The sequence below is a fragment of the Centroberyx gerrardi genome, chromosome 11 (assembly GCF_048128805.1).
Source record: "Centroberyx gerrardi isolate f3 chromosome 11, fCenGer3.hap1.cur.20231027, whole genome shotgun sequence".
Classification (NCBI taxonomy): domain Eukaryota; kingdom Metazoa; phylum Chordata; class Actinopteri; order Beryciformes; family Berycidae; genus Centroberyx; species Centroberyx gerrardi.
This window is the reverse complement of record NC_136007.1, coordinates 18452649-18476428: the sequence shown is the minus strand read 5'-3', so window position 1 is coordinate 18476428 and position 23780 is coordinate 18452649. Positions and strand designations below refer to the sequence as shown.

Here is a 23780-nt window from a genome sequence, read left to right as displayed (position 1 = left end):
TGTCATTCATCTCCACTGCAATGAATAAAGCTCCGCACCAGTACAGCCTGTCACTCTGTCAATCAAATCCCTAAAAAAAGCCTTCACGTCACCATCCAGGTGGAGCTGGGGAGGAATTCCTCTGTCTCTTTTGATTTCTTTCTAATCCTTCATTTTATGCAGGCTCTCTGTTATCTCCCTGAAGTGAGAATCACATTTTAATTAGGTCTATCCTTGGTTAGCAGTTCATCTTCCCATCTCCCTGTCCTATGTGCTCATCCTATGGGCTTTGCTTCCTTGTCAGAGCCGCTCAGTCCCCACTCCCTGTCACAATCTAACATCTCCCTCATCTTGTGCCATCTTTTCATTCTTTAACTGCTCCATCTTCACTCACAATCTTGTTCTCCCGCTTCTGACAACAAAGAGCTGCCTGCCTGGCGAAGACCTGTGTTCTTGAGACGGGAAAAACACAATAAACAGCCACAGCAGTAGAAAAAGGAAAACGCATATATTACACATCATAAGTGCAGAAAGTGCATGGAAATGCGTAACATAGCTGCTGTGCTGTAAACAGCAACCACTTATATGGGGTGACTGAATGTATCTTTTAAAGGGATTTTAAGTAATCAATGACCTCTATAGGACCAGAAGGAATTGCAACAACATTGACAGAACTTGTCTCTTCCTACGCAGTCTCTGGCACTCTGGCACTCAGCCTCTAATTGACATAAACAATAAAGTTGCATTCACTCAATAGAGACAAGTAAACTAGCTAATTAGAGCAGAGATCCAACAGGAATGTCCAGTGAAGAGGTAATATATCACGATGCAAAATACTATAATAATAACAGTGCTTTGTCATTTGCTGTTTTGGCTTGACAATTAGGCTTTTTAGCCTTTGAAGCTGCAAAGTCTTGCAATGCTGCTGCTGTCCTCCATCACTGAGCAGTTGAAAATGCATGGGGAGTAGGTGAGTGGGCTGGAGGGGGTTTGGGGTGGATTGGGAGTGTCTTGAAATTCTGAAATTCCAATGGGAATGTGAGATTTGAAAGCCAGAAAACTCACAACCGGCACTGTGCCCTTTTGACGAAAAGGTACAGTCCCAGCGACAAAAGGTACAACTCTCTTTTTTTTCTGAGTAATCATTGGTATTGATCAACAACCCTATCAACCCCCCGCAGATATATTACGGTCATTTTGTGCCAGTAAAAACATGACTTATTTCCCCTTTAAATCCACAGGGTACTCAGACAAAAGAAGCAAAACTATGCATCAATTATTTTAGAAATGATGATATTTTCCAAATATTCAAATATAAGATGAATGTGTGAAGTTTTAGGTGAGTAATGAAATATCACCATGTACAAGTTCCTAGAGCAGTGCAATGTGGAATACTATACTGACTGGAAATGCACCATGTGATTCACTTATCATAGTGTGTTACAAGACTGGTAATGGATTATGTTTGGCAGCTTAAGGCACCAAAATTGTTATTATGATGCATGGTCCATAGAATGGCAGTTACAGCTTACACTATGAGTATTTCTTTCTTTTTTTAATATGGACCTATGCTGTGACCATCAGTGTTCAGCTTGTGGATTGATTACTGTGCTTTGGAAATATGGCTCGTGCGCACATAAGCTGCAGTTTAACTTGGCTCCGGAGAGAGAGCAGGAAATGTTGCTAGTAAACACAGTGTTGTCTGCACAGATGTCATGGTTCAGATTTATTTAGAGGGCAAATGCTCCATTAGTTGGGCTTTTTAATTAGCGCACTTGTTTGAGAGGGTCATTAAGGGTGTCTGACAGAGGACCTGCTGATGAGGAGGATGGAGGCACTGCTAACTCTGGCTCTGACACTACACACACACACACACACACACACCCACACACACACACACACACACACACACACACACACACACACACACACACACACAAACAGACCTGCTGAAACACCAATAACATTTCACAAAATCATCGACAAACACAGCAGGTCAATGTCATGGATGCCACAACATTTCTACTGCAAAATGGCCACAGAGCACAAACAAATCTCCCACAAATGTCTCCATGGCCAACACACCACACACACACACACAGAAGAAAAAAAAAACAATTAGACGCATTTACATTTAAATACATATTCATAGAGAACAAGACAGAATGGAGAGGATTGTCAACGTACCATTTTCGGGGTGCTCAGTCTCTCCAATGCTGCCATCTGGAGTGGTCCTCTCATAGTGGTCCTCAGGCAGGGTCAGGGGTCCGATACGAGGACCAGATGATGACTTGCTGCTGGGCGTCTCTGACTCCTCCAAGCCACTGTCATAGTAGCTGTGCTGAGAGGCGTCCTGCAGGTCCTGCACCGGGTTGGCTGTGGAGAAGGTCACTCGCCGATGGGGGTGCTGAAACAGAGAGAGACAGTTCCTTCTACATTAGAAAACTCATTTCAAAAACTTGCATTTAACTGATAACGTATTGTTCATATGTTTGTTGGCAGTCCGATATGGTAATATAATGCAGTACTAGTGCAAAACTATACCTTTTTAAGACTATTGTCAGAAATTTGCTGGCTCGTTAAAGTCCACTCTTCAAATTTCAGAAAATAGTATTCAATATTAAATAGTCTTAAATATTAAATAGTCTTGTGCACTATTATTATTATTATGTTAAGTGGAAATGTATGAATGAAAGGGTGTGGATCACAGCACGGTGCGCAAATTAGCAGCAGCGGCAGCAGCAGAACTTACAAGACGAAGAAAAAAACAAATGAAAATTATGTACGACATTAAACTATACCATAAATATTAAATGTGTGCCGTATGAAATAGGTAAAAAATATTTTAAAAGTCAATATGTATGCAATATATAATACATGAGAGGATAATGAGAATATAAATGGAAACAATGTGTGAAATGACAGCATGATGTGCAGAAATTTGCTCGTATTCACATCAACAGGTCTGCAGAGTGCCATACATTTGCACAGAAAGTGTCTACACCTTATCAAATTACAGGAGTAGATACCATGTACAGAATATGCAAATTTGCATATGTGCACCTTATCGAAAACTCCAGATGGAGGTACCATATGTATAGAAATAAGTCAATGTGCGAGTGCAATGCACATGTGCATTATTGTCTGTTGTCATCATATTCAGAACATATTTGTGGAAGAGGTACCATATGTGCAGATATACATTCTGCTTTCTATGCAGAGAATATAGAGACATTTGTGCAGATCAGACACAGTGAAAGCAAATGTCACATAGATTAGTCCGGAACATAGGAATTTGAAAAGTGTTATCATTGTTATTATTATCATCATTATTATTAGTCAAACAAAAGCTTCACATTGTCTAAATCTGACATTGTCAAATTATATGTGATGACAATGATCGGTACAATAATCAGTAGCCCCAGTGAGCTACTTTCTATCTGCATATTTTAATATTTCTCCTTTCCACAGCTTTTCATGTGTAACCAACCAGAATGCTTGAAAATATGTCTGCCATTTAACTGGAAACTGAGCCCAAGAATATCTAAATAAGAGAAAATTAAAGTACAAAACAGAACATTGGGAATATTGTTTGTGACAGTCGCCATTTTTGCCAGCATTAGAATGCATCATCACATCTGATTTCATTGCGATACATTAATGAGAAAATCCTACATTTAGTAGCTTCAGGAAGAGCAGAGGAGCATATAATAAATCATTCAAGATCACACCCCTTATCAAATTGAAAGGGTTGTAAATACAGTTAGGAGAAGATTAAATTTCCCCTTCCACAGATCGGTTTACTAATGGCTACTTACCACCAATCAACAACAGAAAGATGACTCCTTACAGTGCACATACAATCACACTCTCCCCCACTCCTACACATGAGCACCTCTCGTAAAAGTCAGAAAAGCACTGATACAGCAGAACGGGCCTGATTCTGCTGCACGAGTCAGCCTAGATCAATAACATGGGACTGTGCTTTCCACCATCCAACCACTTTTCTACCAAACAGATCCATTCTAGAAATGATTTGAACCATCATCCTTTCAGTGCATCTACACCAGATATTGAGAAATGCTTTTAGAGCGTAAGTGAGTGCTATCAACACCATGCCGTTAATAACGTATTGGTCCTTAAATCCTTTCAGGAAACATGTTCATCTCTTGTCATCTTAACTGTTCATATTTTCTTACAGCACAGTTATATCTTTCTGTCATTCATCTAAGTAGCGATTATTTGAATTCTGGAGTGCATCAGTGTTTTCCCCATAGAGATATAACAGTGTTAACTGTTATATCTCTATGGTTTTCCCCCACTAGTGCTATTTGTCATAGCTACATGATAATATCATAGATATTAGCATATAGGAAAACTGTGCAAGTCTTATCAATCACCTGCAATATTTAATGGAAATTATCTCAAATATTAAAGCCAAATCAAAGTTGTTGTTTTTTTTGTTTTTTTTTTTTTTAATAAAAAGGCTCTCTGTCTTCATCTCTGACTGTATTCTTTATGTATGTGTGGTGCAAGCAGGAGATAGAGAAAGAGGGAAAATGTATTTTCTTTCCATTAATGGCACTCATTCAGTGATAGTAAATCTATGCACAGTAGCATTGTTTTATTAGCTGTACAAAAATGTGCTTATCAACGATGTATAGAGCTGCAAATGCAAATATGCAATTTACCAAAGAAAGAAACCACTGATTATCGTGCCTCACGAAGAATACAAATTGCATTGATTGATCTCATTTAAGTTGTACACGTACTACAGAGCGAAGTAACGGACCGCACATAGTAGGGAGGCTATTTATGCGGACAATGGGTTATAATAGCATTGTTATTGTGATATTCAAATTACACATGTTATTGTTTCACGTGGCTGGACCACAGAAATTATATTCTCAAGCCGAATTCTCAAAATATGATTAGAGGTCTCCGATGCTCAAAGACTATTTAAATGTGAGGGGGCATTTAGTTGTTTAAATATGGATTCTTGCTTAAACTGCTCCTCGAGGCGTCACTCCAGAGAGTCAGCATGTTTTCTGGGTATGAGAACTAGCTAAGGCTGCAGAGATGGGAAATAGATTCTCCTTTTAGTCAGAGCACAAATCCTTTGCCAGGCCTTGGGGGCTGCAGGGATGCGGCAAGATGGAAGGATGGAAGGGGAGGCTGAGCAGGAGTGGGGAGTTGGTCAGGCAGACACGGACAAAGCTTTGGCTGGAGGGGACAAGCAGAAGGATTAGATTCTGGGAGACTGGAGGCTGGAGAGTGGGACCGTTTGGGCATTGTGGTAGGAATAAGAGGCGATGGGGCTAAGAATGGGAGAGGGGCAAGTCTTACGATGACATCTGAATTCATACCCCCGTTTAGATCTAGCGTTAACGGTATCATTTACACCTGACGTTAAAATACCACAGCAGATAAAAAGATATAGCAAGATTCTGTCTATATAAGGGACCAAGACACGTTTTAACATGGGTATAAATACAGCAGTCAACCACGACCTACCTAGACTTCCCTCAGCCCATCGGGGCCCTCTTCTCCTGTCACAATGCCAACAACATTATATACTACCTAATAATGTCAAGCCAACCATAGTCACAGCTGAATATTCACTGAAATGTAAAAAGGGCTGAGAAGAGAACCTGAATTCTGCAGTTAGTTCTGTAAATCATCTTTACTGTATGCACAATTTTAGGAATGATCTCACGGTCAAGTTGAAGATGAGAAGTGAAAAATGATCAAGTACATTTTTTATAAATGAGGCCCTTTTCCCTGCAGCTTTATATAAAGGTGGATCAGCTCTACTTCACTCCTCAAGAACCGGTTTCCTCACAGCACTCATTCAGAAAGCTGGATATTACATGGTGTAGCCTTTTGTTCTGATGACAAGTGCATTTTTATCATATAAAGTTAATAACCAACAGCAAAAAAAAGAAATAATGAGGATTGCTGCCACGTCTATGTAAGTTATTCAATGCCATAGATCTCGCACTTGACTACGCCACAAATAGCCCAACCCCTGGATTTGAGGAAAACAAGAACATAAACCTACACTGAAAGACAGACTAGGCTTTTATCTCCTTTCTGAAACCTCATTGGTATAGCTCTAAGTCTTGGGTCAGTCCCTGAACTAGCCACCTTCGAATGAACATTATCTTTTATTTTACCATCAGCTGCTTGTTATGACTCTCATTTGCATAAATGGCTTGCACACGCAATCACTTCCATACAAGTGCCTCTCACTTCTTGTAATGTTACCTTAGAAAAGAGAGAAGGGAGGGATTTTTCTTGATATTTGAGACCAAGATGTCTGTAACACCTGGCCTTTGTTCACTTAGCCTTGACCTTTTAACAACGCCATTTGATTTTTTTAAAAACTAAAAAAAATGAAAGGTTTTGCTTTAGGTTTACTGTGAAGTAAAATTCATTATGGACACGACACACAAATAATAAAAAGGCCATACCTTGATTGTGGTTGTTTTTTTCTGTACAATGCAATATGCAATATGCAATAGCCTAAAGGATGCCATCCAACTAGGAGGAGATTATTAGCCTATGAAAGCTTGCCAAATGTAATGGGCTTGTATTTGAGGTTGTGTGTTTGTGTTTGTGTGTATGTGTGTGTGTGTGTTTTGACGAAACTCGAGGCTATTCATTCTTAAAGCGAAAAACTCTGCATATATATGTGGTTGTAACCGTACACTCAAGGCCCAGGACTATGGATTGAGTGCGAAAAAGGATCTTTATTGAAGACTGCGAGCTACGCGTGACCTCCCTGCAGTCTCCACACCTCTTGACCTGTAATAAAATGATGTGCACAAAGCTTTATCATTTTTTTGCTATTCATTCTTAATTAGTGAAACTATGGATGTAATACAAAAAAGTCTATAATGATCTTTGGTACCCTTGACTTTGATACCCTTGACCTAACACTCTGCTTCTCCTCCTTCCCGTCCATTGGCACATGCATACACATAAGCACACACACATCTGGTACGGTGGATTAAGAGGGGCCGCACTCCAGCTGGTGAAGTATACTTGTTTCCCTTCTTTCTAATGCTGGCTAGGCTGAGAGGCAAAGCAAAGGCAAAAGGATGGAGATCTGAGTGTTTGCCGCATGCTTATAACATGAACTGAACTAAACCATTATAGTCCCAATGGGATTTTTTTTTTTTTTTGGTGCATGTTCAGTTCAGTTAGTTTAGTTTTGTTACACATTATGAGGTACTATATTAAAATAAGGATGACACAACCTCAATCATGAAATCATGAAACAAGGGTTGTGAATATGGTCAAATCAGTAAAGAGTCAGTATGAAGCAGATGATCATTTCTCAATCAAGTGATTGAAATCATGAGTCCAGACCTAAGGCCAGACAAGCCCGCTGGTCTGAACTTAGAGGGGATATAGCTGAAGGAATGAAGGCTTTATATGGACCTGTTTTCATTACAGGCTACAACTTTCTTGTGGACTGGGAGGCCAGAAGGGAGGAGCTCAAACAAGGCCGAAAAAGGGACTTGGGAGAAAGATGATGATGATGTGCTTTCCCCAAAGTCCAAACCTTAAATACCATGTCCAAATCCATCATTCCCCCACCACTTTGTTTGCTGTTTCACTTTGTTTCTTGAACATGGTTTTGTGCTACAGCGGCATTTCAATCCCTACAGATTCTAGAGATATTTAAAATGCTCTCAATTAAAAAGATGCATTACTATAACATGATAAGGAGCTTACAGTTGACATGAATGAGCATTTTGAGGAAGTATAGCCTGTGTCTCTTTTTGTCGATGTAGTCAACACTCATTCCACTGCAGTTTATTGTCCAGGACAACACCCTAGGTATTTGCACTCCTCTACACACTGAATTCTGTTATGGTTGCATAAAGGTGGGTGCTGTCCCTCTCCCACAGTCTTTTTCATCTAATAGACAGCAGTATGTTGCCTGGCCACATTATATAATAGCCAACTGGTGTGGCATTTAACGTAAAGATAACACATGCATATGCAATATTGCAGGGACGGTTGTAAAAGTCACTTAGATAAACGTAGGGGTCCGTCTGGACAACTGTTTTTTGGAATGCTTTTTTTGCTTTGTTTTTTGGGAGAGTTGGTAAGAGTTAATGGTCTTTACTTTGTTGCTTCAGGATGAATATGAACAACCATTAAAAAAACAACAACAAAACAAACTAACAAACAAACAGGGAATTCCTGAGGCAAGTAGCTGTGCCAAGGCGACGAGGATAGCATTTTGGTGACTGGACTGTAGAGCCTCTCTCTTGCCATTGCTGATTTGCACCACTGATCTCTGATGGGAAGGCAGACCCCGCTGCCGTTATGTTTTCCCAAAGCACAGAGTTCCTGGTCCATTCTGAATGCCCTGGAGCCATCCAGCACCACCTTGCTGTCAGGAACCCTGTCATCCAGCCAAGCCTCAGTGATTGCCAGCACACAGGGCTGCTGGAACTTGAGCAGGTAGTGTTGATTTTCCATCGACTCCTCCACTTTCCCTCATTTTGAACAGGCTCTCAGCAAAGTTGCAAGGTAAGGTGGGGTGAGGTAAGTTTGATTTAGTGTTTTGAGTCTCCGTCTCATGCTTCCTAGTTTGCATTTCAGTTTTGACTAATCCGTGTGTAAAAATGATGTGATGAAGTCGGCGACTGCATTGTCTGCAACATATGCACTTGAATTACCTTGCAGAAATAATTCCCTGGAGTACTGTATTTCACAGCCGGCAACAGCTTAGTAGCTGATTCTACATATGCGTGGACTAGATATAATCAGTACGATGGTAAACCCATGAAGCAGAGTGCTGCGGCAGTGGGGTGTGAAACAGAATGTTAAAAAAGAAAAAAAAGAAAAAGTACATTGATAAAATTCAAAAAATGATAAAAAGACAAAAGATAAGAGAAAAACACAGATATACCAACACATTCCAAAGTGTTTACCATTTAACGATAGCATTGCATACCAATTTGTCATCCTACTGCCAGTGTTGGAGGAGGAATATCAAGCTTTTACGTAAATAAAAGTAAAACAAAACAAAAAAAGATAGAATAGATAGAATAATGTTCTGGTGGTCCTTCTGGTTGAGTATCCTATTGCTATATTTGATATGCATTTTAGTATCAAAAGAAGTACATGTTCAATAAAATGCCTGGTATTTGCAGTTCTAGGAAGCATCCAATCTTTGAAGCATTAACCTCTAAAGTTTAAGCCAAAGTGGTCGATACTCCATTTATGCCACTCTGATTGCTTCTCCATTTATGCTACTCTGATTGCTTGCTAAAAGATGGCTGGCTCAAAGTCAAATATTGCATCATTTTTAGGAATAAATCATAAAATTAATCCTTTTTAATCAATTCAGTAATCCATTTTCTTCCAAATGACAAATAACTGCATGTGCTAGATTGGTGTAGTGTAGTGAAAAGTAGATTATATGCTATTTGCTGTAAAACTATCTAATTTTACTCGTCTATATTTCATCGCTATGTAGAGGAGTAAAAGTATCAATTTCCCCCAAAAAATTACAATCATGGACAGCACAAGCACCTCAAAACTGTACTGAAGTAAAATATTTAGTTGCTTTCCATGTCCACTGGGTAACAATGTATTTGTCACAGTTTGTTTGTTGCCAAATGTTTTTATTTAAATTTTTATTACACAAAGGTATTGTTTTGGCTGAGTCATTGTGGCCAGTGAAACATGCTGATGCTTCAGAATTTCTCTTGGAGGAGCAATGCACAACAAGCGCATGAGTTTCATGTCAACTTTGAAGGGGATATGTGAATGTGAATAACTAGAATATAATTATTAGCATGGATGCCATACAATATAAATGGATAAATTGGATGCAATTTGGAAGTGGAACATGGAGCTTCCACTGAGACAAATTACAGTATCCTTTCCTTTGAAAATGTAAACTGATAAAACATGATGCTACAGAAGGCAAAGAAAGACATATGCCATAAGCAGAGAGAAAGAAAGAAGAGCAAGAAACAAGCAAGGTGAGGAGCAAGATGTTACATTTCATTTAGTTTACAGTGGAGTGCTTTAAATAGGTTGCGAAGTCAAACGCATATAGTGTATTCTGTTGGAATACCTTCAACTTTTCATGTTGCAGAAAACCTATGTGGCCCCGTTTATCACTCTGAGGTGAGGTATATGTATACTGCAGCTGGTCAGACTTTTCCCATTGAATCACAGTTATGTGCCTCTCAGATATTATGAAATGGGTTTTCTGCCCATGTTAAAGGAAACGGCTGATGTCTCAGTGCCCCTGTGATATGAAAAATTCAATTTAAAAGGATGAGAGAAAGAATGGTGCACGGCCTATTTTCATTCCCCCACACTGAGAGATATGAGAATGATGTTCTATTGTGTGGGGGAAATGATGCCAATCGTACTGCAGAGAAATTCCTTCATAATTCAATTCAATTTCTTCTAAATCCCAATGGCAAGCTCCTCTGCCAAAGAGAGGCAGAATGACAGAGACAAAAAGGGAGGGCTAGAGACTAAGAGGGAAGAATAGAGACTAAAGATTGAGAGTGAAACAATGGGGAAATGGAGAGAGAGTCACAGGGAGAGAAATGGATTTACTGAAAGGTGAAAGGCAGAAACTGTAGGCAGCATTGCAAAGAGAAGGAGAGGGCGACTAAAATGTTTTAGCGGTGATTAGTTTTGATTACTGTGGCATTTTAGGTATAGCTATCTAATTTCCTCTAATTACCTCTCTGTAACTTACTCTGACAATAGCTCAGAAACAATTATAGTCCAGAATACTTTTCTTGAGATCTAACAGAGCTGCTACAGCTACAAAAATTACTAAACGTCAGTTAGAGTGCCATAATGTATAGTAAGCTTGTAGTACATACTGTGTTTGTTATCTTAAGTGCAGCATTAGTTATAAAATGTGCATGTAAACTCTTTGATGCCTTGTCAAAGTTCCCTGAGTGTAGGACCTAGCATTCCCATTTAGTTACAGCATTTGTGAGTGCGTTCTGGCTCTGGCATTTTGGGCGTGTATGCAGGAATCAATGAACTGCTGCCTCTGAAGGCATAGAAAAAATGAGCTGCACCAACAAATATGACAATGAAGAAGTGCACCTCTCAGTGTATGCAGCTACCATAAAATGCATATGGAACTGTTTTTATTTTCCATTTCACCATTATGTCCTCCATTCTCATCCCATCTAGTGCTCTCTTCTCTCCCTCTGTCTCTCTCTCTCTCTCTCTACACACACACACACACACAGTTGTTTTTGTAGGTGCAATAGCTCCAAGGCAAGCAGCGTGGAATTGGAGTCTTCAAAGAGTCTTGGATTATCAAAGAGACACAGCTACCAGAAAACTAGGGGACACGATGGAGAGGGGGAGGGAAGAACATAGGCGAGAGGCGGGGAGGGGGAAAGAGTGCAGAGGAGTCAGCATGGGTTTGGGTGGAGGATGAAGTGATCAGACAGTGGAGGGGGGGTGGGGGTGGATAAAGACCAGGAGTCCCTTTATTCGCATACTCTAAATGAAAAAAAAAAAAAAAAAGGTTGAAGTGAATGCATTAAAAAACAATCACATAGGCCCTAATGGTCTTGATAGGCAAGACTGAATTCACATTCTTCACTGTCTCTGCCGCCGCCTATTCTGGAGTACATTTTTTCATACACAGAGAATTTCATTTCAATGGGAGCACTGGCCTTGAAATACCATAATGTTGTCACAGTAAAACCAAGTATTACTGCAGCAGGACCCACCAAGTGTGAATATAGCTGCCACATCTAATGACAAATCTGACTGTTCACGCCATTCCATATGACAGGATGTGGGAGTGCTGGTGTGAATGCATCACCCTTCGACAAAAAGCTCTCCGTCAGCCCCTCTGTCCCACAATGAGCTATGGATGTCTTTTTTTCCATTAGGAGAGCTCTTCTCACTATAGAACACACTTCAAGTGAGTGTATGAAACTGATTCTGGTCGGTTCACTGCTGCCAGCTCCAGGGCATCATCCGGAGTTAACTGTGTCTAGCTAGGCAACCATCCTGTCCCACTGCCACAATCACCCCCCTTAAACCCCCTGCCTTTGCTTTGACCCGGTTTAAACTAAATCAGACTCATTTAACTTCTGATGAGAGTATAACACCCTCATGGCACACAATGCTAAAAAAGTAACTGGTGATACACTTTAAGAAGCACATACCACTCCAAATATTCATCTTCTTCCCTCTCAAGAACTCTTCTTGAAAAATAGGGTTCTTTTAATGTTTGAGGGTAAAAGAAAGTTAGTTGTGAGAGCAAAAGTGTTCTGTTCATAGCCAGAAAGATTAAATGAGTAACAGATCTTAGAGCCTGATTCAGACTTTCACTTAAGCACCACCCAATGGTGCGTTCTGTGCTATTTTCATGGCCTTAGTTGGCAAAGACATACGTACATGTAGACCTCTCCAAAATCACATAAACCCCTTTTATGTATATTATGTTTGCTTATTTCCATTTGATATAAATTCTTCAATTAAGGACTAATTAAATGTAACCTTATAATAACCTGAGTAAAATGGAAACACGTTTTATTGTACTACGAAGTTGGTTGTATCTGCATGTCGTTATTGTGTGAATGGTGGTCCTCCAACATAAAACTGTTAATGCGCATCATTACACACGGAAAACATGGTGACTGAGATTTGGGGTGCCATATATTTGTGACTCTACACCTCCTGGACAAGGACACAAGTTTCCTCTTTGGAGAAGCTTTTTTGGTGCAGCCAGTCTGGACTCTCCTCATCCATTACAAAACTGTCAGTACGCCAGTGGGGGAGCACACAGGGAATAAGAGATCTGATTTGATCGGCCATGATTGACATCAGCCCCTACCACACCTACTGATTTATTCCTCCTAATGCAACTCGTTTTACAACTGTGCCGCAGGTGTAACATGATACACTTTAGCTGCACTAGCACCTCTGATCACAAAATGAACAAAAATCTGTTGGTCACACAAGTGCGTTAGTGCCACAAGCATGCGCCAACACCTGCGCTTGTGACTTGATTTATGAGAATAGGGCCCTAAATGTTAGAAAAACAATCATAGTCCGCTAAATTGTTCATGGAATTCTTCAAATGTGCTTGTGACAGCACAGCCTCTCTTACTCTATTCCTCCAACCCACACTCCCTTTCACACATAGAACCCGTAGGATTGCCGTGTTAACTTTCTGGCAGCAAAAGTCTCCTGTTCGCACTATTAGGCACTACCTGTAAAATTCCCATGTAGAATGCATTCACACATGACATGACGATACGATGAGGTGAGGTCAGGTGGGATCTTGCATTTAAGGTATGTGACTAAGACATTACTTGTTATTGTTTTAGAACAATGGAGCATGAGGAGCTCCTGTGGCCGGGTGCCGAGTTTTTCCTACTATTATTAATATGCATATTAATCTTGTCCTCCATTCGGATGGCTAGTAGCTCCCTTGTCTCAGAGTCAGAGTCTCAGAGAGAACTTTCAACTCTCCCCCTGTGCTTGCTGTGAGCAAATCGCAGAATGAAATATGTTAAGTCTCTTGTGAGTGTGCTTGACCTGGGAACCTTACGGCTTTTGTTCACACTACTGTCGCAAAGGAAGATTACAAGCAATTTCACTAGGTCTTGAGGGGGGAAATTGCTGGATCAACTTTCACAGGATAACGACTCAAAATTTTCCAGAAGATTTCTGGGTAAGGCTGCATGAAAGGGGCTATACACAGCTTCATCTCATCTCATCATCTAGTTGGTTGAATTTTTAAGGGATCATCAAAAGAGAACACACTGCTAGGACACATGTAGGATGCCAAGAAATTGTTTAAATGTAATGGAATCAACACATGGCCAGTGCGTCCAAACTGCATGTTACCATAAGATGCAGAAAGAAGAAATTGCACAACAAGGACAACAAGGAGTTTTGTATACATTGTGGTGCAGCTTTCTCAGTAGCCGAGGGGAGGGGTGAGCAGCTCATAGCTACTACTGGAAAGTATGGTATCTTGCACACTTTCAAAGGATTCTCCAGGTGCATATAATGACACACACAGACATAACTAGCTGGTAACAAGCTAACATTACAGCCTTGCTAGGAAGCTAGCTAGTGTATGTCTATGGCAGGTAAAAATCACTCTAGTAAGTACAAGTACAGATCCTGTACAGGCCCACGGCGGGTGTGTTGAATTCCACTAGCTGCAGCCACACTGATCTGTCAGAAAACTGACATAATTATTGACAGATAGATTTCTGTCCATTGGGCTGTTTTGGAATGTCAACATGGTGGCAGAGGCTGAAATACAGCAGCCTAGCTTCGTTCATAACGGTGCTACTTCATCGAAACAAGTTGAATTCACTTGAACACAACTCACATTGGGTTGAAAATAGGAAAGAATGTGTAGTTTCTTCTTTCTCAACATTTTCACAACACAACCTGTCAGCTGCTTGTCATTTGATTGTGCGTTTGTTTAATGTGGCCCGGCATTCTGGTTGAGTGGAATTTTCCGTTTTTAAGCACTGATTGGCCCGAAGGTCCAAACACCGCCCAGCCGGAAAACTTTGGTCATAAAACAAACCGAGCCAGTAGTTTAAGCTCCTAAAACAGGTACAACCACCCATCTCTTAGTCAGAGACGCCCTCTAGAGGCCATCTCACGAAGCGACATCTCACGAAGCGACATCTCACTAAGCGTTACCTGACTGACTGACTGACTGACTGATTGCATGACCTGAATTTGCTGTGTGATGTCCTCGGCTGTGCCGTGGGAAAAATGTTGATGCCACAGGAACCCCCTCTAAGATTAAAAATGACTTGCAGAATATTTTGGTTACGACAATGAAAATAATATTACATAGCTAACTGTCCTGACATCCTCTCATGAAGCCAAGAAAGACCTTCTGCCACTAGACTCAACTTGGAGACAGTAGAGTTGGGGTGCAAGAGGGGCGGCTAAACAAACAGCTAACCACAACAACTGTGTTTTTGTAATTCCCTGCTCAGCCACAAGAGACCTGCTCTCAACAGTGAATGCAGATTGGGGCTTTAGAACAATCTGCAGCCCAGAGACCATGAATCCCATTGCCACCAAATATGGTGGATAGGTTTCAGACCCCCTCCCCCACAACATTTTAGTCAATAATTCCTGAACCGTATGGCGTAGATTTCGTGTTTTCCTGAAATTCCTCAAGACAAATTCATTGAACATACTGGTGTTCATTTCCGCCATGATAGTTTTTCCGCCGTTTTGAATTTTATGCAAAACATTTTTTTCAGTCTCAACATCAAATGAAGTTGATGGCAAAGACACGCAAACAGGAAGTGAGGCATAATTCCTAAACGCTTACTGCTAGAGCAACCAAACTTCAAATAAATGTTTGGAATGGGCACTTATGTGCATCAGATCATGTTTGGTCATGCTCCATATTGCCACTGTCAGGACAACCTTGCAATAGGACCTTGCTTTTTTTACTCAATCTCCGCCAAATTTTACATACAGCATATTTGAGCTGTCTACATCATGCCTCTTTCTCTGAATTTTGATACGTGTGACTGTTTGCTTGTGATGCACAAACAAACTTGATGACTATGGTGTGCAAACAGGAAGGGAGGCATAATTCCTAATGCTTCATACTAGAGCAATCAAATTTGGTGGATAGGTTTCAAATCTCCCCCACTACTGGAGCGAAAAAAAAGAAAAAAACCTCAATCAGCCATATGGTGGCACTATAACAAGCAACTTTACATATTGGTCAATAACTCCTGAACCATACAACCTAGACTACTTTATTTTCATTCCTCCACTTAATATGAATCCATTGCACATACTGGTTTAATTTCTCTTGGTCGTTTTCTGCCATTTGGAATTTTATGCAAAAATCATTTTCCCTTTTTTATTTTGACTTTTATATACTGTATATTTTGACTCAGACTTTTGAAATTCGAAAGTGTTTGACTGTGACACTCAAAGTTGTTGGCAAAGATGTGCAATTGTTGATGGATATGTCAATAAATAAGCACTGAATCTGTGTGCAACTGAATTTTTTGCTGCATGTACTAGCTTGGATCTGGGTCACTGGGTGTGCATTCTTACTTTACTAGTCAATTAGGAAATGAGGCATAATTTTTAAATGCTTAAAACTAGAGCAACCAAACTTCACAGAAATGTTTGGGATGGTTCCCAAGGTGTGTCAGAGCACATTATGGTTGTGCTCCATAGTGCCACCATCAGGCAAAACTTGCATTTTTTTTCTGTTACATCTCCACCAAATTTTACACACAGCATATTTCCTACATCATGGCTATTCCAGAGAATTCTGATACACGTAACCATTTGGCCAAAACACACAGATGAATTTGACAGCAAAGATGCGGAAACACTTAATGCTAAAGCAATCGAACTTCACATACATGTTTGTGAATGGATTTGTGAAAGTGTGTCAGATCACATCTGGTCATGCTCTATAAATTTGCTGTGAGGACAAATTGGCAATTTTGCAAATTTCTATATCTCAGGCATCTGTGTATGTTTGGCCTATGGGCATGGACCCCGCTAATGGCCACTTGTGGCTATTTTTTATAATGTTTTTTATCTAAATAATGTCCCAAGGGCAAGTTTCCAATTTAGTCTCCACGCCCCGTCATCTTAAACAAAACTGAATTAAAGGCATGTAGAATTTTGAAGGCAATGCCTTAGCAGAAAGACATGAAAAGAAGAAAAGTCAATGCCCTGATTTTTCACCAAAGAGGCTAAGCATTTGAATAAACCCTTGTGCACGCTAGCTCATTTGGGTTTTTCTTTTGGGGCTCATTTGCTTTGAAAATAAATATCCTTTTTACCAAAAAGTAGGGCTTTTTTTATAACAATTCCATCCTGTCTGACATTGATTGTGGCTGATATTTGCACTTTACAATAACTTTAGTATTTATTTTTAAGCTGGCTAGCTGTAGCTTGCAAAACCATGAATGCGCCATGGGACTGTACAGAATCTGTACTTGTTATTAATTCAAGTTCTGTGGAGTCAATCAATATTTACTCTGTTTGTGAACCAAGAGCATAAGTTGTACAGTCACTATACCGTAATAGCTGCCTATAGGACAGTATATACTTTGTTAACGTATTCACGTCAGCAAGGAAAGGTAAACTCATTTGAACTAGGTTTACTTTGAGTATCCAATTATGTTTTGATAATTCTTGAAAGGTATGGTTTGCAGATTGCAAATTAGCTTTTTCGCATATCTCAGTTCCATTTCCTAGAATTTACTGTAACATAAACATCTTGAAAAGCGTCTCACTGAAAGACAGATCTGCAGTTAATAACACCGAAAGGCAAAGATAGAAAGAGAAGGAGATGGGCTGATGGGGGGAGTAAGAGCCAGACATGAGAGAAATTAATCCTCAATATCCACTCCCTGCTGGGTACCTTATTGCCTCTCAAACTTCCCATCTTCAGAGTAATATCTCTATTTCAGCAGCATCTGGCTGAGAAGCATGCATATACTTCCATTTGTTTGAACTGGAGCATAATTGGATTGGGGAGAGGGATGAAAAAGCCTTCAACCATACTTAAAACTTTTTTTCTGAGCATCCTCTAATATTGTCTGTATGAGTATGAGTGTGTGTGTGTGTGTGTGTGTGTGTGTGTGAGCGCATGTACATGTATGCGTCGCTATTAATAGCATCTCTCATGGTCTCGCTTGTCTTCATTTGTTACTCTGCTACTCTGCATCCAAGATGTCCTGATTGGCAATACGTTCCGAGCGCTGGAGGATTTTGGAAATGTGTCTGCATCTCATTCCTGTGCTCAAAGTAATCCTTTCGATGCAACTGGATGGGCACCCCTCATGCTCCTCCATCTTATCAAGGAACTGAAAAATCATGCTTAATTAGATTCAGAGTGACCTTTTTCATCTCTGGCTACAAGCACCCAGTCACTGCCAAGGCAGTGGGATGTGTTTTCAACATTGATCTATCCGCAGACCCAGGGATTGAGAAGAGCGTTAGCACAGTGCAACGAGGCAGAAAAACAACATACCAAAAATCATCAGATCAAGAGATTATTCTATTTGAGTGAGCTGCTCTGTGTGTTGATGCCTCTAGGAGTTAGCGTGTTTTTGGGAGGAGAGCTCTGTTTAATCCACCTACCTACTCCATCCCAATCATAGCGCAAACAAACTCGCACACCAGTATAAAGTCCTGCCCTCTGCCTCAGCACCCATTTGCCAGACAAGGCAAACCTGATCCTACTCCATTTTTCATTCTCCCAACACATTACCCCCATTCACTTGTCTCCCACATTCCACCACCCTGCTTTATTCTTGTGTGTGTGTGTGTGTGTGTGTGTGTAGGTGTGTGGGGGTGTGTGTGTGTGTGTGTGTAGGAGGGGGTGGGGTTTGGCATGTACAACAGCAGTCTGCAACTGAGCAACTGACATCTCCTCTCCTCTGCATCCAATCCAAAAATGGCTTACAATTTCCATCCACGATTTTTGCATGCTCATTCAGCTCCTCCCCGCTTACCTTCCTAGCCAGTTCATGGCTTTCTCCCAGTGTAATTCAATCCAGGACAGTAGCTGTTCTGAAATGGATGACCTACTGATGAATCCAGTTTGCACTGATCTGCCATTTCCAATCACATGGGAATCTATGGCCGCACAAAAAGTTTGAACATGCACTAATTCATGTACTTGTGGCGGTAGCACATATTGCAAATGATGTTCAGTAAAGTTTTCACAGTTTTAAATACCAAAGTGTATCACAAACAGGAGACATTTCAAGACATCTAAGCAAACCGCCCTGACTATCATGATGTAGGGAATACTCATTTTGAAATCTTGAGGAATATGAGTACATTTGTGTTCGTCACAGTCTCAGCAGCTTTGCTAATGCTGTGGGCGTATACACTAGACACAGTTGATACAGATATGGTATGATATTGATGACAGATTTGATTAATCTACTGTTGAAATTTTGTTGGAGCGCTCCACAATAGGCCTTAGACAGAGCCCCAAAGCGCAATATCTAGTATGAATACTCTATTGCCATATCCTTTCAGAGCTCATTTGAGTCATATCTGACATATTTATGGCTCATCATGTCATATCGTAGCCATCAGAGAACAAGCACCATGAACCATTTAAATACTGTGGGCCATGCTGTCAACTCCTGTTAGTAACATATGTCTGATAGATGCATAAGAAGAGGCACTCAACTTGACTCTTTGATAGTGCCGCACAGAAGCTTGAGTCCTGAGTTGGTGAATTTAATAGCAGTAAGGATTTCGCAAGAAGGCCTATTTAGGGCTGTTGAATAACAAAATTGACTTCTTCATATTGGATGGAATGCATGAGGGACAGAGATACTGGCTCTATGGGAAAATGCAACAAACAGAAGCCTTATCTGGACACAGAATGGTACAGTATCTTCTTAAAGAATTACAAGTTAGCAGTTGCACCCAAGAAATCTATAAAGATTCTTTGTGCGCACCTTAACAGAGTTGCCTGGCAACAGAAGTAGAGCTCTGCAGTGAATTAAAGTGTCAAACTAAATACATTTGTAATCCAAAGGCAACATGGATTAAATTTTAGACAGTGGGAGTGCCTCTTGGACAAGATTTTCAATAGCAAAGGTGGGCGAAGCAAATTGGAAAAAAGGTAAATTATTTTCTGCACATTACTGTAATAATAACTTTCATGAGGCAAACCTGTGCCTGAATGTGGCTGGTTGAATCAGTACAAATAAGCACAACTAATTAGTTGCATATTTTTAAAATATGCACACTTAATGGAAGCAGTTATTCATCTGCTTTCAAGTGGGATCTATGATATATCATAAGGGTGGACATGAAGCTGATGAATCATGATAGCATATAGATCACTGTCATACCTCTATTTCTCTGAATTATTGATTAACTCATACACAAAAGCTCTTGGGTGAAAACACATTTCCTTTTCATATGTGGCCACTAATAACTACTTGATAAATAACACATCAAAGCAAGGCTTCACAGAAAACACTGGCTATAATACGGGAACAATATATAAAATGAAAATGAGAAACTCTCTTGCTTCTTCGCCGCCACTCACCCCTCCACCAACCCCACTCCTCCTCTCTCTCAAACACACACACACACACACACACAGGCGCACACATTCACAAATGCACCTGTTTTATAAGCGCTGCTTATTTTTTTACTGAACAATGTTAAGCATTTACACAAAGGGACCCAAATGAGACTCTGATTGAAGATGGAATCAGTGCCCAAGCAACCCATCACAGAGCCTCTCAATCCCACATATGCATGATTAATACATCAAACAACATCAATTCTCTTCCCCCTTCCTCTTGTCAATGAGCACACACACACACACACACACACAAACACACTCTTGTACTGTATGTGCAACCTCACGCACACGCACACACCCCCACGTACACACACAGACACACTGTGCCCAAATCCTTACAGGACTGAGCATGAACACACACACACACAGACACTGCCCCCTCCTTCATGGTTAATACATCAAACAGCATTAGCTTCCTGGATTCCTGAAGCTTAGACAGACACGGTTCTGACAGCCCATGATTCCTCACTGGCTGCCTCCCCCTCCAGCCTCCCCACTTTCTTTATTCCCTATGAAGTCTGTTTGGGTGGTTACAGAACATGCTGCCAAAATAGATTCACTTACATATTACCTTTGCTTTTTGTAAGCTTGTATAATGTCATGTTAGAAAGCAATCTCTACAATAAGATGACACTGCTGAGGAGCTTTATGTAGGCTCAGGAGACATAACAATAATAACCGCAAGCATTGATCAACAAACTCTTTATTTTATAAGATTTCCATATTCCTCTGACATCAGCAGATATTTATAGCCATGAATACCCAGAAGTCGCGTTGTACCATCATGGAAATGCACTGAAATCCCAGATCAGCATCAAAACCAACAGGCCATCAAATGGATTCAAATCTAACCTTTACAATTCAAATACTGTTTTGTTTGTCAGTCATACTTTAACATCAATGAAGACTCGCTGAATGGGGTTGCTGAATGAAGAGAGCAGGTGGCTTATTGGATCCTGGTCTAATAAATTGGACATTCATTAGTCTATGTGCAGTATAAAATGCTCTATAATTACCATGAGTGTTCCAAGGCCTGCTTCCCTACAATGCATTACTGCATATGTTCTCCATTTGGTTTTACAATGCTTTCAGTGGGCTATTGATTTGAACTTGATTTTAGAATCTGAGCTGTACCCTTTCCATGGCCACATAAATTAGTAAAGAAGCAGACAGCATCTTTGGACTTTTCTTTAATGCATATCAACCACAAAGGAGGTATTTCATCACTCCAAATGCTATTGGCAAGCCATGGTTTTTTATAAGATGCTTTTAACATCCAGTAAATAAACATACTATTCTACCCTATCCTACTCACTCCATTTCCCTGGGAGCTTTGAAAAACAATATAGCAATCCTAAAATCCTGAATGTGTCTTTGCAATCTGAAGCCTAATTATTTTGCCATCTTAATATAAACAATGACATGCTGTTATCTGGAGTGGTGTTATCTTTGATTACCTGATCATTTCAGAATGAGCAAGTAATCTGTGAATCAGCTTGTTAGGTAGCAAAGACAGATACATTTGTCTCATATTTTTCCACACTAAGGACATTTAATTGGCTTAAACTAGTAGTAGAGAAGTCCCAACGTTAAGACACTTAGCAGATTGCTTCATGCTTCTGAATGGTATCCAATAAGTATGACTCCTAAATAAAAAACTAAAAGAGGGGAGGGCCCTCAGTGTTATGGATAGCCCACTGGGCTGCTGATAGTGTAGCTTATGTGCAGAGACTCACTTGTGATCTGCTATACTGCAAATCCTCAAAAAGAGGATAAAGAGGCTTTAAAATCACATTTACAGCACAGGAGTAGCATCCCGCTGATAAATACAGATCATGGTATTTGACCCTGTCCATCAACACATTGAAAGGGTCTGGCTTCTACACTATAGAGTCACAAATCACCCTGTGTCAGTGCAAACTAACAGGACCTTGTAGATACAGGGCTACACTTCAATAACTGCAAATAATAGCACCAGTTTGTGAGTTCTGGAGAACAAATAGGGGCAAGTCAACTATGACTCCTGAATTTTTCAGAAATTTACCATTTGACCTGCAGTTGTATCTTCATAGAATGAAAACATAGTCTTGATTTTAACTCTTCTTCTTCTTCTGGCTTAGGTGCAAAAAGCCAGAATACTGATGGTACCTTAATATTTTGTGCTATGCCAAGTTAAACCTGATTGTATTAGCTGCTTTTATGATCCCAATATTCACCTCTTCCCATTTTAAATACATTTTCCTGCTTATTTTTGAACAAATGTCCTAATTATAATTTCCCATTTATCCCTTTTTAACCTTTATGTGAGTTCAGACCATGTTGTTACAAGCATTCGGGAGATTGCAGTATAATGTTAGGTTCACACACACACACGCATGTGCACACAGATACACATAAACACACACATACACACACACACACACACACACACAAATCAGCATTTTAAAGCCAGGGTGATGTTTTTTTCTTTTTATTAGCTTCACCTGTTTGATCACATCCGTAGAACTTCTTAAAACCATACACATAAAGTGTCACATTATTCAGGTTTTATGAAAAAACATTCCAGTCACCCTGACATTTGCTTTCCCCATAAAGACACCAAAGGTGCCACATGTATGGAGGCATAGCTCCTAACGGCTGCAAGAGTTCATATCAAAGAGATCCACATCAGCTTGTCAGAGGGAAATGAAATAATGAAATAACATGGGAACCGCATCCTACACAGGCAAACCGTGCTGTACTTAACGTACGGTTTCAACTAACTCCATTGTGTGGATGACAATAATGAAAAGCGACATTTTTGTTTTAAAGAATCTAAACTCATTTACTGCCATTGAAATTCAAACAGTGTAGATCATCAGATAGGCCTGGGTTGATAATCGCGCTATTTGATGGAGATAATGAACAACCACTCAAGGAATTCAGTCATGTTTTCTTCCTTCAAACATCAGAGGCATGTGAGGAAAATAGCTCCATTTCCCCGGTGGCATTTTAGTGACATTTCCGTGTGAAATGTCCCTGGTGGGTTGGGCAGGAATCCAGTATATATGTTCAAATAAAAAATCTTCTGCAGTTGATAACCGCCCCATTTCATCTCAGATCAATAGATAAAACCAAAATCCAGGTGACCACCTTGAATCAATAGCAGGAAATTAAACGTGTTTTCTTTATCATTCCGTTTAGCTTCATCCCATTTCTCTCGTGACCAAAGCGTGTGTTTTTTTTCCCATTGTGTTGGTGGGTGGACTACTCCTGTGCTGATGGAAAGAGTGGGAGAGAGGTTAAGTTTTAGACTAAATGCAATAGTGGCAGGTTTTCACTAGTCTCTGAGCTAGGTTTGTCATGCTTTTCCCCATTCCAAAACTGAATGAGAACAGACCTGGGTGACTCAGTGGCAGGCGCTAGTAGGTTCTTGCTTTATTTATGAGAGCTGGTGGTTTTCTCCTGCATGTCTCCCAGGCCCAGTGATTCATGAATGGACCAGACAGCCTGAGCCTGCAATTGTGGAGGTGCATTGGGAGCAGTGGATATTGAGGATTAATTTCTTTCGTGTCAGGCTGTTATTCCCAACCCCCATCAACCCATCTCTCTCTTGCTCTCCATCTACAATGACTTCCCCATTTCTTAGTTTAATAATAGTGTGAAGCGCAATTATTTGTCCACTGGC

General features: G+C 40.3%; 1 protein-coding gene across 1 annotated transcript in view; it reads right to left on the bottom strand.

Annotated features, from left to right (window-relative positions):
* Window positions 1-23780, bottom strand: part of pcdh1a (protocadherin 1a) — a 74963-nt gene that overhangs the window by 16031 nt on the left and 35152 nt on the right. Inside the window, exon 3 of the mRNA XM_078286410.1 lies at window positions 2167-2386. Within this exon, the coding sequence (XP_078142536.1) occupies window positions 2167-2386 (220 nt within the window). The remainder of the gene's footprint in view (window positions 1-2166; window positions 2387-23780) is intronic.